Below are 15950 nucleotides of genomic sequence, written 5' to 3'. Positions count from 1 at the left end.
GTATATTTTTTAGTTAAGTAACCATATGGCTGAATCTCAAGAAGAAAACCTAAGGAACAAAACCTAAGATATTGTACTTAAATTTTGTCCTTTTACTATTATGCTTGTATTTGTATTGTTTTATAATTGTTGCTAAGCGATATAACTTGAATAGTTAAGTGTGATATTTTATTTTGATACATTTTGCAGTTTTAGTATACAAATATACAATGTCTACATAGATAATGAAATGGATGATGATAATTAGGATAGTGACTATAAGAACTCTTGAATAAGAATAATTAAATGTTCATTTCACCTTAATATGCATCTTGTTTTTGGATTTTATATTTTACTTAGTTTTTTTTTTTTTTTTTTTGGTTGAGAATTACTAAGTATTTTTAACACATACCGTCTTTGTTTCTTTTCTTTTTTTTGTTGAGAATTACTAAGTATTTTTAACACATACACACGGGAATAGAGGAGAATATTTTTTTAACGAAACTTATAGTAGTGCATATTCAAAATAACCTAACTCTTTGATACGCAACACAGATTTTAAACCTCTTAAACTCACACTCATTTTTCAATGTAAGATTAACTCACTATTTTTTCTTTTGAGAATACTAAATATTTTTAATACACACAAACGAAGAGAGGGAAAATTATTATTTTTTTTTAAAAACTTACAATGGTACATATCCAAAAAGACATAACTCTTAAATATATAACACAGACTTTAAATCTCTTAAACTCACACTCATTTTTCAATGTGAGATTAACCTACTGTTTTTTCATTTGATAACTTATTTTATATTTTAAACTTGAAACTTTGAAAATATTTCCATATGTTGATAAATATTTTGATATTTGATTGCTAATTAAACATTTATTTAACTTTTTAGATATATTAAGTCAAAACTTAAATATATTTATTTCGTTAATATAGACGTAGCAATGTACGACATCTGAATGCAAATCTTTTTTTTTTAATGGATAAATTCACAATTTACTTGATTATTCAACATTGAAAGTCATTATCAACGTATTTTTTGCTTTAAATCTAAAAATATGTATGATCTTACAATGTACGATCTAATTCTATGATTTATGATTCCACCTCCACCTACCTCCGACGATCTTACCTAGAATTCCGATTTTAACCTTGGTTACAAATAATATAATCCAATATGCAAGGATCAGGTAAGCTTAAATGCAAGAGAATATGCAACATGCTTAACAACCTAGCCACTATAATATTCCACCCTGCTGCTGCAAGTCTAGCCTCTTAACAGACTAGTCTAACCCAGGAGCATAATTCTATTTGCAAAAAATTGAAGATATCGCTTAGCCCCAAACTAATTTCAAACCGAAAAGGTAAAGATAAAGAATACAGCTAAACCATCCATAAATTGAACAGACTGAAAAAACAAACAGAAGTCCAAAGGAAACTGTGATAATGCAAAATTCCTGAGTTCAGATTTTCAAATGCTTTTGAGGGGTCATATCCTCCTGGAACTTAGTGGATGACCAGGCCCAAACCCATTAGAAATAAAGTACTTCAACTACTGAGAAAAAGCACAAAATAAAGCAAAATCTCATTCTCTCTAGTAACCATTTGACATGCTTGGTCCAGGTCCCATTTTCACAGGTCTTGCACGCTCAAACCTGCAAACAAGAAAGCCTGGAAAAGTCAGCTAATTGTCAATAGAAAAAAGGTCTTTCAGTACCCAAAGATGAAAAGTAAGAAACCAAAATAAGACACCAAATGCACCCATCATGCCCATTAATAAAAAGTAATTTTTTCATACTGACCGGGAGGGAGAGATTGCTTCAACTTTTCAGCCTTCTCCGCGTCAAACACGCAAAGTGTGTACAGGTACTTGGAGCAACGGACCTTGAACTTGACAACATCCTTGCCCTTCTTGATTTTCACAGAACGTGCATCTTTCCTTCTTGCAGTGAGAAGGAAATCTTTAATCTCATGGATTTGCTTAGGCTGTGTATTGGAACAGATAACAGAAACAATTAGCGAAATAATTGACAAGGCAATCAAATAGATATGGTACAATATCTTACGCCTCTCAAGCATTCATTTTTTTTATAAGTATGCCTCTCAAGAATTCATTAGAGCAAGATGTATTAGTAAATATCGCCATGATCAAGATATAATTTAAATTTTAAAATCAAAGTTCTCTTTCAACTTCAAGATAATTTGACACTTAAATTATGACTTCTGTGGTTATGAGTAGAGAACATCCTAAGCCTTTAAGAAGGAAATTTTGATAAGAGTGTAACAATTTCAACAATCGGACATTGATCCCAATGCAAAATTTAGAATCCAACCGAAATAAGGAAGATTTGAATTGTAGAATAAAATTCAAAGCATTAAGAGATAGGTGATGTCTTCTAAATGAAAGACCACAATTTCAACCTATTAGAACGCTCCACTATGTCTAAACCTCAGAATAGGAAAAAAAACTAATGCTATCCAGCAGATATATCTAGAAAGATGTAGTAGATAGCACTTGAACTTAACTTCAGATATCCCTGCATCTGCAGACTCTATTATACATTTTTGCGAAGGGAAGTTATATATAAGAAAGAAAAACCTCTCTGCATCACTCATCAAGTTTCTTTTTACGTTACCAAGCACCCATCTACATCTATCCAACAAAACAATACAGGCAAATAGAATTGATTAGTTGAAGGATGATGACATGAAAGTGCGAGGCAACACAAGAGCACAACACAAGCATGTGCCACTTCCCTCTTTGCCTTGTGCCTGTAACCACAGCACACAAAAGAAGAGCCCCATCGAAAATGTAACAGCAATCCTCTACCTAATCCACTACTCCCACTATTTATTGTAATCTCCAGACAGAGTCAAGGTATTCAGATTATCCCAAGAGAATATGTTACCATCTACCTAATGAAGAATTAAACCGGCTAATTTGTTAAGTTTATCTTGCTTATATCTAGACTTTCTTTTCTTTTCTTTTCTTTTTTCTTTTTTTTTTCATAAAGATATTTTTGGAGCGTCTAAATCAATCACCATTTTTGTAGTTCAATTTATGAATTTTGAAAATTTGACCTCTGATCTATATCAATCCTAGCTATGGTATTTAAAACTTAATCTAATTTTTTATTTTAACTGAAAGAAATTAATGGGTCTGAATCCCACACACAAAATCAGCATAAGAAAGCTTCCAATAAAATAAACCCAAAACAATAACTACTAATCCCAACCAATACCCATGCTTTCATTTTCCACACTTCAAATAAAAAATCACAAAAAATAAATAAATAAATAAAATGAACATATCAAACCAAAAACAATATGATAACTGAAACATCTTACAGCACATGTTATTATTATAATTGACAAAAAGAAGAGAAGATAGAGTAGAAAGATACCATGTTGCTGTGAAGTTGGACTAGGGACGCCGAAATTGAAAACCCTAGTTCGGAGATGGAGATGGAGATGTTGAGGTTGAGGGAGGCAAATAAAGACACAACGATAGGTATATATAAGCTGGGCTATCTGTTTTTTTTTTTTTTTTTGCTTGGGTTGGGGTGGCTTTTCGTGGGCTGAGCTCAATTTGATACATGTGTCCGTATTAGGGTCCGTTTGTTAAAAACTTTTATACGAAAAACTAATTAAAAACCCGATAAACGAAGAAAGTGAAGATGGTGTTCTTCGAACTACATAGATTGGTATCACAAAATATAACCATTAATGGGTCTATGAAACTCATCAAACATCATGAACACTTTTTTTTTTTTCTTTTTTTTAAGTTTAGACAATTCAAAGATCGTTTCTTCAGCTCTAAAAGTAAAAATAAACAGTTAGTTAGGAATTGAAATAGATATACGTCTTGCTAAAAAAAGATAAAACTAAGCAGCTATTTGGGATTGGATAATAGTTTATTGTTTATTTTTCCTATTATTTACAGGTCCCATGTGAGTTACTTTTTTAGGCAAATTACAATTTACCCACTGTTGCCTACCTGTGCTTTGAAATTTGACACTTTACCCACCTCAGGTTAGCTTAATTAAAGTTTCATAACCCATTTATGTTAAAAATATGGCTAAATATGTAATTTTGCTCTACTTTTATATCTCTCTCCTCCAAAAACACAAAAAACATAAAAATACAAGATTAAATAAGATTTAATAATAACCCAGCAAAACACATGTATCATGGAATTTCAAATCACAGGTAAACAACTTAAATTTCAATTAAACCTCAGGTGGGTTAAGTGTCAAATTTCAAACCACAGATAGACAACTTAAATTTTTGTCAAATCACAAGTGGGGTAAGTTGTAACTTGCCACTTTTTATAAATTTAAATTTTAACTTTTACTTATTTTTCCTTCTATTTGCAAATTCTATGTAAGTTTCCTACTTATTTTATTTAACTTTTACCTTTTATCTGTAATACTTTCAGTAAAAATTTAGATAAACTATTCACAAACAAACACTTAAATCTCAATCTTAACTCCCAATAAAAGGATGGGTAAAATAAAGTTCATACCCTTGAGGTTTTGGATCCTGCCAGCTAGATCCAAAGTTTTTCAAAACTGACTAACTTGTTCCCTAATCATTGTGAGAAAGAGGAGAAAATAAGTGACAATTTAGGGACCAAGTTGGTCAATTTTGAAAAGACTTAAATTTTGTTTGTATTAGCCTGAACCTTAGAGGTGTTACTATATTTTACCCTAAAAGAATTTAATAGGAGGAAATAACTACCTCACATTGTCTAGACTCTAGTTTATACTATACTCTATTCTACTACAATCTCATTTATACTAACTAATATAAAAGAGGGTGACCAAAGTTTTAAAATTTTTTTTATTTATAAGAAAAACTTACTAAAAACAGATTTAAAAATAAATAAATAAATCAAAAGGCTTATTTAAAAAGTAAAGATAGAAAATTAAAAATTTTGTTTGTTTCATTGGATAATAAAGGATAGAATATGAGGGTTAACTTTTATCCTTAGATAATTTGTTACATTTCTATGTAACACGTAGATTTTTTTTTTAAAAGTAAAATTTAAGTACATTGCCTTATATACAAAACATTAGATTTCCTAATTAAATTCAAACACATGGTTGCATTGACTATTAAAACATAAATAGTTTTATTTTTTCCACAAAAATAAATAAATTCAAAACAATTAAGTATTTAAATTCAATTTGAGAACCTAAATATATTGTAATTAAAATACTGTATCTAAATTTTATCCATAAAAAAATATGTTGATTTGTGGAAAAGACAAATAGTAAGGCCAAAAATTGTCATCATAGAAAGAAATACCTTCTAAAGATCATGGTTTTCTTAGTTGTGTCTCAAATTTCGATCACAAACTCATATGATCAAGGTAGAGATCAAGTCCTTTGCCCATTTGTTAAGATTCAAGATTCAAAATCATAATTATGGGCAATAGGAAGGAGGCTAAAATACTAGAAGGTCAATTCATCTAAAATCTTTAACATATGACAATGATATTATCTTATACTGGATTGATTTGTGTTGAAAAATTGAAGTCTTCCTAAATGACCTCCCTTATAACATCGTTTTCAAGGATCCAAATATGCTTCCATGTATTTTAGGGTTTTGCTCTGAAATTTAATTGCTTTTAGTTACTATTGACCTTGTAATTTTGGATTTGATTTCAAGCCTTGTCTTTAGTCAAGTTTTTTAATTCTGTATCCAAGTACTGCGGACACAAGACGTAGGCTTCGGGTAATACATATTTATGACTATAGGCACAAAAAAGAAGATGGCTAAGCTTGTGGCTTTATGGATGGAGCCTGCTAATAATTGGGCCCAAAGACTTGCCAAGCCCGACTATTAAATAATTAAGTTTTTCTTACGTACTTTGTTATTCTCTATTTAAGGATGCTTTCAGTTTTGTAAAATAGATTTGGGATTGAAAGGAAAAAAAAAAAAATTATTTTGGTCTTATGGTTTGATATCGAGTACAGCCAACCCTACTAACTCCTACTGGTTTCTTTCACTTGATGCTAACTCATAGGTTTATCATTTATTTTCCCTTTGCATTGTTTTGGGTTGTCTTGCGCCAAACCACCACATTATCAATTTAATAAAAATGAAGTTACGTAAGTTAAAGGAGCGACTGAAATCTGCCAAAAATTATGACTCCCACTACTAAATTAATGTTTCAACATCTCTTAAATTTAGTACATGTTGCTACTCTCAACAATCTAATTATAGTTACTCCTAAACTCTCAATTGTTCAAATTTCTTATCTACTCTTTATCAGTTTATCTTTCATATCATCTTTTCAAATTACATCTCTATTTTTCTCTTATTCATTCATATTGCTAGGAAGTATGAACTACCAAATCTACTTATTTCATGTCCCCTTTCATAACAGTAAATCCATTGTATAGGCTTCTTACTTTTCAAATTCAAATAGTAACAGATGATAAAATGTGAGGGATGGTGTGTTTGTATGTTCCAACACCACTAGAGGCATTAGTGGTAAACGGAATATCAAGCTAAAAGCACCAATCCACGAAACAGTGCCAACGGAGTCACTAGAGGTTGATCTAAACACTAATGAAAACATCTAAGTTGTTGGACAATCGAGAAAGAGAGAGACAGAGAGATCGTGTCACAACTGTGTCTCTGCCATGTCCAAAATAATATATACATATATACATACTTTTTCCTCTTCACATGCTATAGACATGCAATTGTGTCCACGACATATTCTGTGTCCGACATAGACACAGACATAGTTGTCAAAACGTGAATCGTATCGTGAATCGATTTTTAATTTTTCCATATCGTATATCGTATCGTATCGTATCGTGTATTGTAAGATACACAAACACTTAATAAAATTTACAAAAAAATTATAAATATACATATATAAAGGGTATATTCATTATAAATTTTGAATATATTCAACTAATGACTAATTTATTCATCACTTATATAATAATATTTAATAAGCTAACTAAATAAATCAAACTATCATATGTATAACATACATATTCAAATTACTTAAATTCAAAAGTGATAATATATCACAAATGACCCAAAAATAATAATTTATTTTCATCATATTGTCTAATCAACCTCATCTAAGTCAATTTTATCATCATGTTTATAATTTTGCAAACTTATTTCTTCATTAAAATTTTCTTCATCATCATTCGTCATTAACATTTACTATCTCTTCTTGTTCTTTTTATTTTATTAATTTTTTTATAAAACTTTTTTGGCATTCTAGTTTATTGGACTTATAACAATAATGATAAAAATAAAAATTTATATTATCAATTAATGTTTTATTCATAGTATATAAAATAAATTTGTAAATATTAAAGTGAATGGTAAATGTGTACTGTAGTCCAATTGTAGGAGAGAGAGGAATAAAAACTTATGAATATATTATTTTAGTAGGCTAAATTAAGTAAACTAATAACTTTATGTTAAAAGAATAAAAATACAAATTTTAACAAAAAATCTCATTTTAAAGCATTTGCCTATGTATCATACGATATATGATACAATTTTTATGATACGCACACTGTATCGTACGATTCATGAACACTTACAATACGCCGATACGATACGAAACTTTTTACACACGATACGATATGTATTGTACGATATGTATCGCGCATCGTACGATATTAACAACTATGGACATAGGAGATTTTGCTATGTCCTTGCATCTGAGCTTTATTTACATGCTTCCCTATTGGTCAGTTAAAACTATCTTATTAGTCTATTGAAGACCCATAATTGACCACAAAAGTTTGGGGATTAATACTTTGTTGTTGTTGATTCATAATTTATATGCTTCAACCAATTGGTGCATCAAAGAATGAAGATCCAGAATATCAATTGGTGTTGTTTCCCTGAGAACTAAATCATTTAATAACATAATATACTATAACTACAAATAAATTAAGCATCTAGATAGTATCTTTTTTATTCTGTTTGGCTAATTTAGAATAGTGTCATTGACAATAAAAAAATAATATTATTTGCAAGTTCTTAAAAAAGAAAAGTTGTATTCTAATGCTTTTAATACCAACACACTTCAATGTTTTTCTTCCCCAAATTCCGTTGTACTGCCCAGTAGATCACATGCACGCTGCTCACACTCCAGCTTACCCCACCTTGCATCAACTCGTTCACATGGGAATACCAGTTTGCCAAGGCTGTAGTAATCACCCTTATATTAGCTCTAACAAGTTTAAGAAGAAACATTTCTACTAGGGAGCCAAAATAAACAAGATTAAGAAGGTATTCAATGTAATTAAATTTTCTGGTTTCCAAGACTTCTAATGTCAAATTGCATCTACATTTCAGATGACAAGGGCCGGTGAAATGTTCATACAGTCAGCAAGTTCTGCAGTGATATTTCAGATACTAACATGTGTCTTCTCAGAAACTAGCATGATCTGTTGCATGCTAGGCAACTTGGAATATATGATTGTTCATCTAGCAATGTACTAGTTTGGTTGTATGTAAAATGAGAAGGGGTCCTATTTGTTGTTAATATGTACATATATAGCACTACAAAGGGGACAATCACCCTAAGAGAATCTGAAACGATGGCATTTCTAGCAATTTCCCATGGATTCTATTTCATCGTTATGATGACTCCCAAATTTTATGAAAACACATTCAAGTTGACGAACATATCTGTTATATACTACAGAAGATGCAAATGGTTCATTCAAATTCCTACATACAAACTGGACTTTTCCACTACCAACATAACTATATATGATCTATGGTATTGTTTCAGACCTACCTACATCCCCAGCAAAGGAATACAATCAATCAAGGCGGCCCACTGACAAGCCAGTGTCAAAACTATGAGCAATTTGGTCATAAATAATGGAGTAGGGAATTTGAATTTGACTAAATATTTGAACAATTACCTTCTGTTGACAACATTATGCACATGACATAGCCATTGGGAAAATTCAGCATGAGATCCAGCCTGTACAGGATTTGCTCTGTCATATATGTACCAAAGATGCACCCACAAGTTAGAAATTATATAAATGGAGCGTAAGTGCATAAGCATATAGTTTATTTAGAATGGAGCGTAAGTGCATAAGCATAACTTTATAAAAAAAAAATGATGAGCAAGTGAGATGACCTCCCCATTATAAAAGGAGAGATATGTTATTTTTTTTAGCAGCATGCAGCAGACAAAATGTCAAAAACTACACACTTACTTGGTGGGTCTTGAACCCATAACCTCACTCTCCCATTGCTCTTACAAGGGGAGGAGGTGACATTTGAGCTAGAGATCATTGGCATTGAAATGGCTTAATTTCACTCCAACTAGTCCCCAAGGGATTCCAAAATCTTTGATCCAAATAGGAATGGGAGACTTGCCTATCACACCTACCCCCCCCCCCCCCCCCCCCCCCCCCCCCCCCCCCCCCCCCCCCCCCCCCCCCCCCCCCCCCCCCCCCCCCCCCCCCCCCCCCCCCCCCCCCCCCCCCCCCCCCCCCCCCCCCCCCCCCCCCCCCCCCCCCCNACATAATCAAAATACAATTACAAAGATTTTGTAGTTGTAGACTGGGGTAAATTATTGATGTAATACCTATCACAAGAGTTGTCATATCATGCCTCTTTCATTTTTAAAAAAAAAAAAAAAAAACATATCAATTGGTAAGTCTTTTTATTGTAAATTCGATAATAATTTTTAAAAATTTTAGTTATTTTTGAAAGAGAAAATAGAGAAAAGATTTTATCTAGCTTAATTAAAATTTAAACATGAGTTTTAAGATAAATTCTAGGAGGTTACAATTCACAATAGAAATACAAAATTACTTTGAAAAAAATTAAATAAATTCAAGTATAAAATTTCATAACCAAAAGCTAGATTTAGAATTGATTAAAAATAAAATTTCTTTGGTTGCCAACCTTTTTTTTTAGTTTCTCTCTATTTATTTTATTTTTATTTAGTTGCTATGTATGGAACAAAAGTTAAAACATAGGCAGTTATAAAAAAGGAGCTAATAAACGGGCTCTTAGATAGTTCACAACTTCACATAAAAGTTGAAGGAAGCGGTTTGAACTTGGAAATTTGATACTATACATTGAAAAAAATAATAGTATAGAGACATCTGTGAGGTCTAGAGAGGAGGATGACGAACTCCAATGAAGCACCAAGAAAGTCAAGGAGAACCACTTAGCGGGCTCTCATGGCCAACCCGATGGTTCAGATGGAAGGGCTAGGTCCTACAAAGACAAGCTTACTAGAGAAATACCAGGTGTCTAAGAACAAGCTTTTGGCTTTGAGGGAACAATGGACAATGGGGTGGAATCAGATGATGAAACCGAAGATCTAAATGTTGGGATTGCGGCAGTAAATTTGTCCAGTGAAAGGAAATCTAAAATGTGAAGTCAGTGGACAAAAGCTTTGATTGTTAAGGTGATCGGTAGAACTGTGGGTTTCCATTTTCTCCATTCAAGGCTTTTAGGGATGTGGAAACCTGTAGGTAATCTGGATTGTGTTGCTCTTGGGGCGAATTTCTTTCTTATCAAGTTGTACTTCAAGAAAGATTTTGTTAAGATCTCAGTGGTGGCCCTAGTTTGTTGGTGGCCACTTTCTGTCCATCAAGGGCTGGGTACCTAACTTCAAGCCATCCAGTACAAAAGTGTCTTTGATAACGGTGTGAGTGCAACTACCTGAGTTACCCGTTAAGTATTACGAACCATCGATCCTGAGAGACCTTGGTAACACCATTGGCCCGGTGCTTAGAATAGACACCTACACTGCGACGGAAACGTGGGGCAAGTTTGCAAGGTTATGTGTCCAAGTTGATTTGGAGAAGCCTCTCATTAGAATCATCAAGTGTGGCGGTTTGGAGCACCCTGTCCAATACGAGGGCATTAACTGGATGTGTTTCTCATGCAGACGGGTTGGGCATTGAGCTGAAGTTTAACTGTACAAAACCAAGTTGTCGAAGAAGATTGGTGAGAAGGGTGATGAAGAAGTTAAGGTAAGAAATTTGTCTTAGCATGCAAAAGCTACAACCGAGGAAGAGGCTTTCGGGCCGTGGGTTTTGGTTTCACAAAAACGGCAAGTTGGAAAAAGTAACAAGAAAGATAAAGCCCATTTTTCTTCTTTTGGACCTGTAGCCCAAAGCCAGAAAGGTGTGCCTTCCTTTAAGCCCACTGCCCCTGGCCCCTTTGGTGTGGCTAATTCTAACTTAGGTAGCAGTAGGGACAAAAGATAAAGTGCTAGCCTTCTGCCCAGCAAGTCAAATGCAGCAAATCGGACTACACCTACTCCCGAGGCCACTTTTCATGGGGATATATCCCAAGGTTAGAAAGGTAAGCATCACACCTATAGTAAGAAATCAAAAATGGCTTCTAGAGGCTTGAAGGGGACCCGCCAGAGCTCTTCCTCATAATGGAAAGCAATAAAATCTCCATCTTTAGGAGATCCGTCCACTACTCATTTTGAGCTACGTTCTAACGCCAAAACATCCTTTGAGAGTGCTAAGATTATAGAGTTTAAGGCTGGCAGCTCTGTGATTTCTCCAGATTTGCAGATCGGCGATATGGGATGCTTAAAGTTGGATTACATGGAGCCGGAGTATAACCCAGTTTTGAATGGTGGAGCTCTGCATGCTTGTTCCTCGGTTCAAAAACTTGGGGAGATAGGGAGGATCCCGTTTCGAGAGGTCTCCAATTTGAACCCCATGGGGGTTGATAACAAGATAATCGGGGTGGAAGCTGTTGTGAATAGCATTTCTAGAGCTCTGTTGAAGCGTATTGACCCCAAATCTCGAGTCAAAGGAGCTAGTATCAAGGAAGGTGAAGTGGTTCCTAATACGGATCCCTAATCTTCCAGACCTTCTTTAGTGTGTGAGGAGCATGTTGATGGTGATCCCAAACCTGATGAGATCATGCAGGTTGAAGTAGGAGGTGATGTGATCACTCCCTCTTGTTAATTTCTGTTTCTCTAATAATTCTGGTAGTTATGAATATTCTCATATGGAATTGCCAAGGTACTTTAAACCCCACTTTTATAAATGTTGTGAATGATTTGGTTTTATTACATTCTCCTACCATGATGATTATTTCTAAAACTAAGTTAGGTGGGCTCAGAGCCAAAGACAGCCAAAGACATAGCTAAGCGGCTTCCTTTTGATGGGGCTATTGTACTAACACTATTGGCTTTACTAGGGGACTATGGCTTTTATGGGATTCCAATCGTATAGAGGTGACTGAGTTAACTACCACGGAGCAAGAAATTCATGTTCTCATCTCCAACAACCCTCCTTCTCAGTCTTGGCTATTCTCTGCAATTTATGCTAGCCCAAGGTATGCGGAGAGGCAGCTTCTCTGGGATAATCTTTCTACCATTGCAATCCTTCATTCCATAGGTCATTGCAGGTGATTTCAATAAAATCCTTATGAGTGATGATAAGTTTGGAGGCAAAAATGTTAATATTAATAGAGCTTTGAGGTTTTAAGATTGCCTCGACAATTGCAAAATGCTAGACATCAATTTCACTGGTCCTTGCTTTACCTGGACAAACTGTAGATCGATGACCCAGCTCATTCAGGAAAGGATTGATTGGGCTTTCATCAATACTGAGCGGAATGTGTTATTTCCTTAAGCGATTGTTAGACATTTGGAGAGAATACATTTAGACCACTATCTGATTATGCTCTCTTTGGCTCGTGAGCCTAGTATCAAACTTACCCGACCCTTCAGATTTCAACCCATATGGCTTTCCCACTCGGATTTCGCAGGAGTTGTGAGCGATGTCTGGTCTGAGGCCCCTTTTTTACCATCTGCTATTACTAATTTTAAAGTTAGAGCAAAGGATTGGAACAAGAAGCATTTTGGTAACATTTTGCATAGGAAGAATAAAATTCGGGCCAGACTTAGAGGTGTCCAAACAGTGCTTGCAAACTAGCCAAATGATTTCCTAGTAAATTTGGATAACGCTCTTAAAGCGGAGTACCTTGAGGTGTGTAGATTGGAGGAAGATTTTTGGGCGATGAAAGCTCGCATTTCAAGGCTGGTTGAAGGCGACAGAAACACTACCTTCTTTCATGCATCTGCAATTGTTCGGCGTAGATGTAACCGTATTTCTGGTATGAAAGATAGAATGGGCAACTGGTTAGAAGGTGATAGGGAGATTGCGGATTACATTCGCAATGGTTTTTTGGATCTCTTCTCCACTGATCAATGTAGTGCCCCTTTATCAGTCTAGTGCCCTCCTTTTTGGCAAGTTTCTTTACAGGCGGATGATGCTGAAAGTTTGATCTCCCCATCACCATTAGTGAAATTTGCTTTGCCCTTTGGTCCCTTAAGCTGTATAAGGCTCCGGGGCCTGATGGGCTCTACGCGGGATTTTTCCAGTGCCTTTGGCACATTGTGGGTGATTTTGTGAATGATGAGGTGCATCATATCTTCAGTTCAGGGAAGGTTCTCGATTATCTAAACAAAACTCTCATCACCTTGATTCTCAAATGCTTGAATCCAAAAAGTATTGGCAACTATCGTCCTATCAGCCTTTGTAATTCTATCTATAAGGTTGTTACTAAGATTATTGTGGCTCGTATTAGGCCGAAGCTTCTTGATCTGGTGTCACCGCTCCAAACAGCCTTTGTTTTGGGAAGAAGTGGGGTAGATAATGCTATCATAGTGCAAGAGTTGATCCACTCCATGTCGAAGAAGAAAGGTTGTAGTGGGGTCATGGCCATCAAGATAGACCTCGAGAAAGCCTATGATTATCTAGAGGGGAGTTTTATTAGGGATACACTAAAGCTGTTTAAACTCCCTAATTCTTTGATCGCGTTAATCATAAGCTGTGTGTCTACCTCTACCATCTCTCTTCTATTCAATGGGGGTGCTTTGGAATCTTTTCAACCTTCAAGAGGCATTTGCCAGGGATACCCCCTCTCTCCCTATCCTTTTATTCTCTGTATGGAGGTCCTTGGAGCTATGATTAATGAAAAATGCAATAAGAAGTTGTGGAACCCTATTAAGGCATCTCAGGGGGGGCTTGGCTTTCTCTCATCTTTTCTTCGCCGATGACCTTGTCCTTTTTGCGAAAGCTAATAGGAAAAATTGTATGGCTATGAAGGAGGTTCTTGATACTTTTTGCTCCTTTTCAGGTCAAAAAGTGAGTGCTACTAAGACCAGGGTCTTCTGTTCTCCTAATATTCCTATTGAAAATAGAGAAAGTTTGTGTGAAGTGTTGGGGTTTAGGTCCACACCTAACTTGGGAAAATATTTGGGGTTTCCCATAAAGCATACTTCCTCCGCTTAAGATTATGGGTTCATCATTGAAAGGTTACAAAGCAAGTTGGTAGGTTGGAAAGCCAACTTACTCTCCTTTGCGGGTAAATTGGTGCTTACCCAATCAGTTACATCAACTATCCCTAACTACTATATGCAATGTGCAGCTCTTTCTCCTAAAATTATGCTAAATGTGGATAGGATAAGTCGAAACTTTTTGTGGGGGAGTTTAGATAGTAAAAGGAAACTTCACATGGTGGGATGGAAGAAAATCACTAAGCCAAAAAAGGAGGGGGGGGGGGGGGTTGGGGTTGCAATCAGCCAAGGAGAAAAAAAAAACTATTATTCATTTTTTTTTATATAGAAAATATGATTCTTTTGTTTGTATTCATTTTACATTATCCGTATAAATTTATATAGGCAATCTGATACCATTCATTTGTATTTAGTTTTTTTATTTAATTTTTATTTACGTATATGAGAATAAAGGAAGAAATTACCGTGGTGATTGTGTGTGAAGAATTACGTATTAAAAAAAATCAAGAAAAATTTATATTTTAATAAAATATAATATAAAATAGATAGTTGATGTGTAGTGTTTTTTTTTTTTTTTTTAATAAAAAAGTGTATATATATATATATATAAATTCTCATACTAAAATAGACTAAAATTTTTGCATCGATAATCTAAGTCTCTAACTAACTAACATTTCTCCAAAAAAGAAAAAAGAAATAAAGAAGTCTCTAACTAATTTTTTTTTTTGGAGTGAAAAGATAGAAAAGTCTCTTAACTATTAATAGCATGGTGATGGTGTGACTAAGAGCATCCCAGTGAGGTTGCTAAATTGACAAAAAAATCAATTTAGCAACCAATTCTCCAAAATTATGGCTACTTAAAAAAAAAAAAAAATTTAATGTAGAGTATTAAAAAATAATATTTTAATATATTAATGGTTGTGGTTGTAGATTATTGTGTTAGATATATTATTTTATTGTATTGTTTATATTATTTTAATGTGTTAAATATTAATATAAATCCTTTGTTGTAGAATGTATTATAAAATAAGTTGTTAAAACTTAAAATAAATAAACTAATATTTTGAGTTGTTAAAAGCTAAAGACCTATTTATTACCATTATTTAAATAATAATTTTTAATATTTAACTAACATTACATATATCTTTATATATTTTTTTCATATTTACGTATTTAAAAATAATAGCATGGTGATGGTGTGACTAAGAGCATCCCAGTGAGGTTGCTAAATTGACAAAAAAATCAATTTAGCAACCAATTCTCCAAAATTATGGCTACAGCAAATCAATTAAACTTAAAAAAAAAAAAAAATATTAATGTAGAGTATTAAAAAATAATATTTTAATATATTAATGGTTGTGGTTGTAGATTATTGTGTTAGATATATTATTTTATTGTATTGTTTATATTATTTTAATGTGTTAAATATTAATATAAATCCTTTGTTGTAGAATGTATTATAAAATAAGTTGTTAAAACTTAAAATAAATAAATTAATATTTTGAGTTGTTAAAAGCTAAAGGCCCATTTATTACCATTATTTAAATAATAATTTTTAATATTTAACTAACATTACATATATCTATATATATTTTTTTCATATTTACGTATTTAAAAAAAATACAAAGAGACGTTTCTTACTAAACGCCC

General features: G+C 33.6%; 1 protein-coding gene and 1 non-coding gene across 2 annotated transcripts; both read right to left on the bottom strand.

Moving 5' to 3' along the window:
• Positions 1-1370: 1370 nt before the first annotated feature.
• Positions 1371-3506, bottom strand: LOC112033430 (large ribosomal subunit protein eL38z/eL38y). Its single transcript, XM_024066202.2, has 3 exons — positions 3397-3506; positions 1795-1978; positions 1371-1647 (listed from the first exon to the last, which is right to left on the bottom strand). Exons 1-3 carry the CDS (start codon positions 3397-3399, stop codon positions 1625-1627), a joined length of 210 nt encoding a protein of 69 aa, XP_023921970.1. The 5' UTR covers positions 3400-3506; the 3' UTR covers positions 1371-1624.
• Positions 3507-7864: 4358 nt separating this feature from the next.
• Positions 7865-9000, bottom strand: LOC112033439 (uncharacterized). Its single transcript, XR_010626528.1, has 2 exons — positions 8920-9000; positions 7865-8190 (listed from the first exon to the last, which is right to left on the bottom strand). It is a non-coding gene; the product is annotated as an uncharacterized LOC112033439 (transcript).
• Between the last annotated feature and the right edge of the window lie 6950 nt (positions 9001-15950).

This window comes from Quercus suber, unplaced genomic scaffold (genome assembly GCF_002906115.3).
Source record: "Quercus suber isolate HL8 unplaced genomic scaffold, Cork oak 2.0 scaffold_788, whole genome shotgun sequence".
Taxonomy (NCBI): Eukaryota; Viridiplantae; Streptophyta; class Magnoliopsida; order Fagales; family Fagaceae; genus Quercus; species Quercus suber.
Note: the sequence above shows the minus strand (reverse complement) of the source record. Positions and strands in the feature narration are given on the sequence as shown.

Excerpts from the sequence above, each read along its gene's own strand:
- LOC112033430 (XM_024066202.2), bottom strand. Across the intron at positions 1,648-1,794 it reads GAAGCAATCTCTCCCTCCCG|GTTTGAGCGTGCAAGACCTG; the intron begins GTCAGTATGAAA and ends TCTTGTTTGCAG.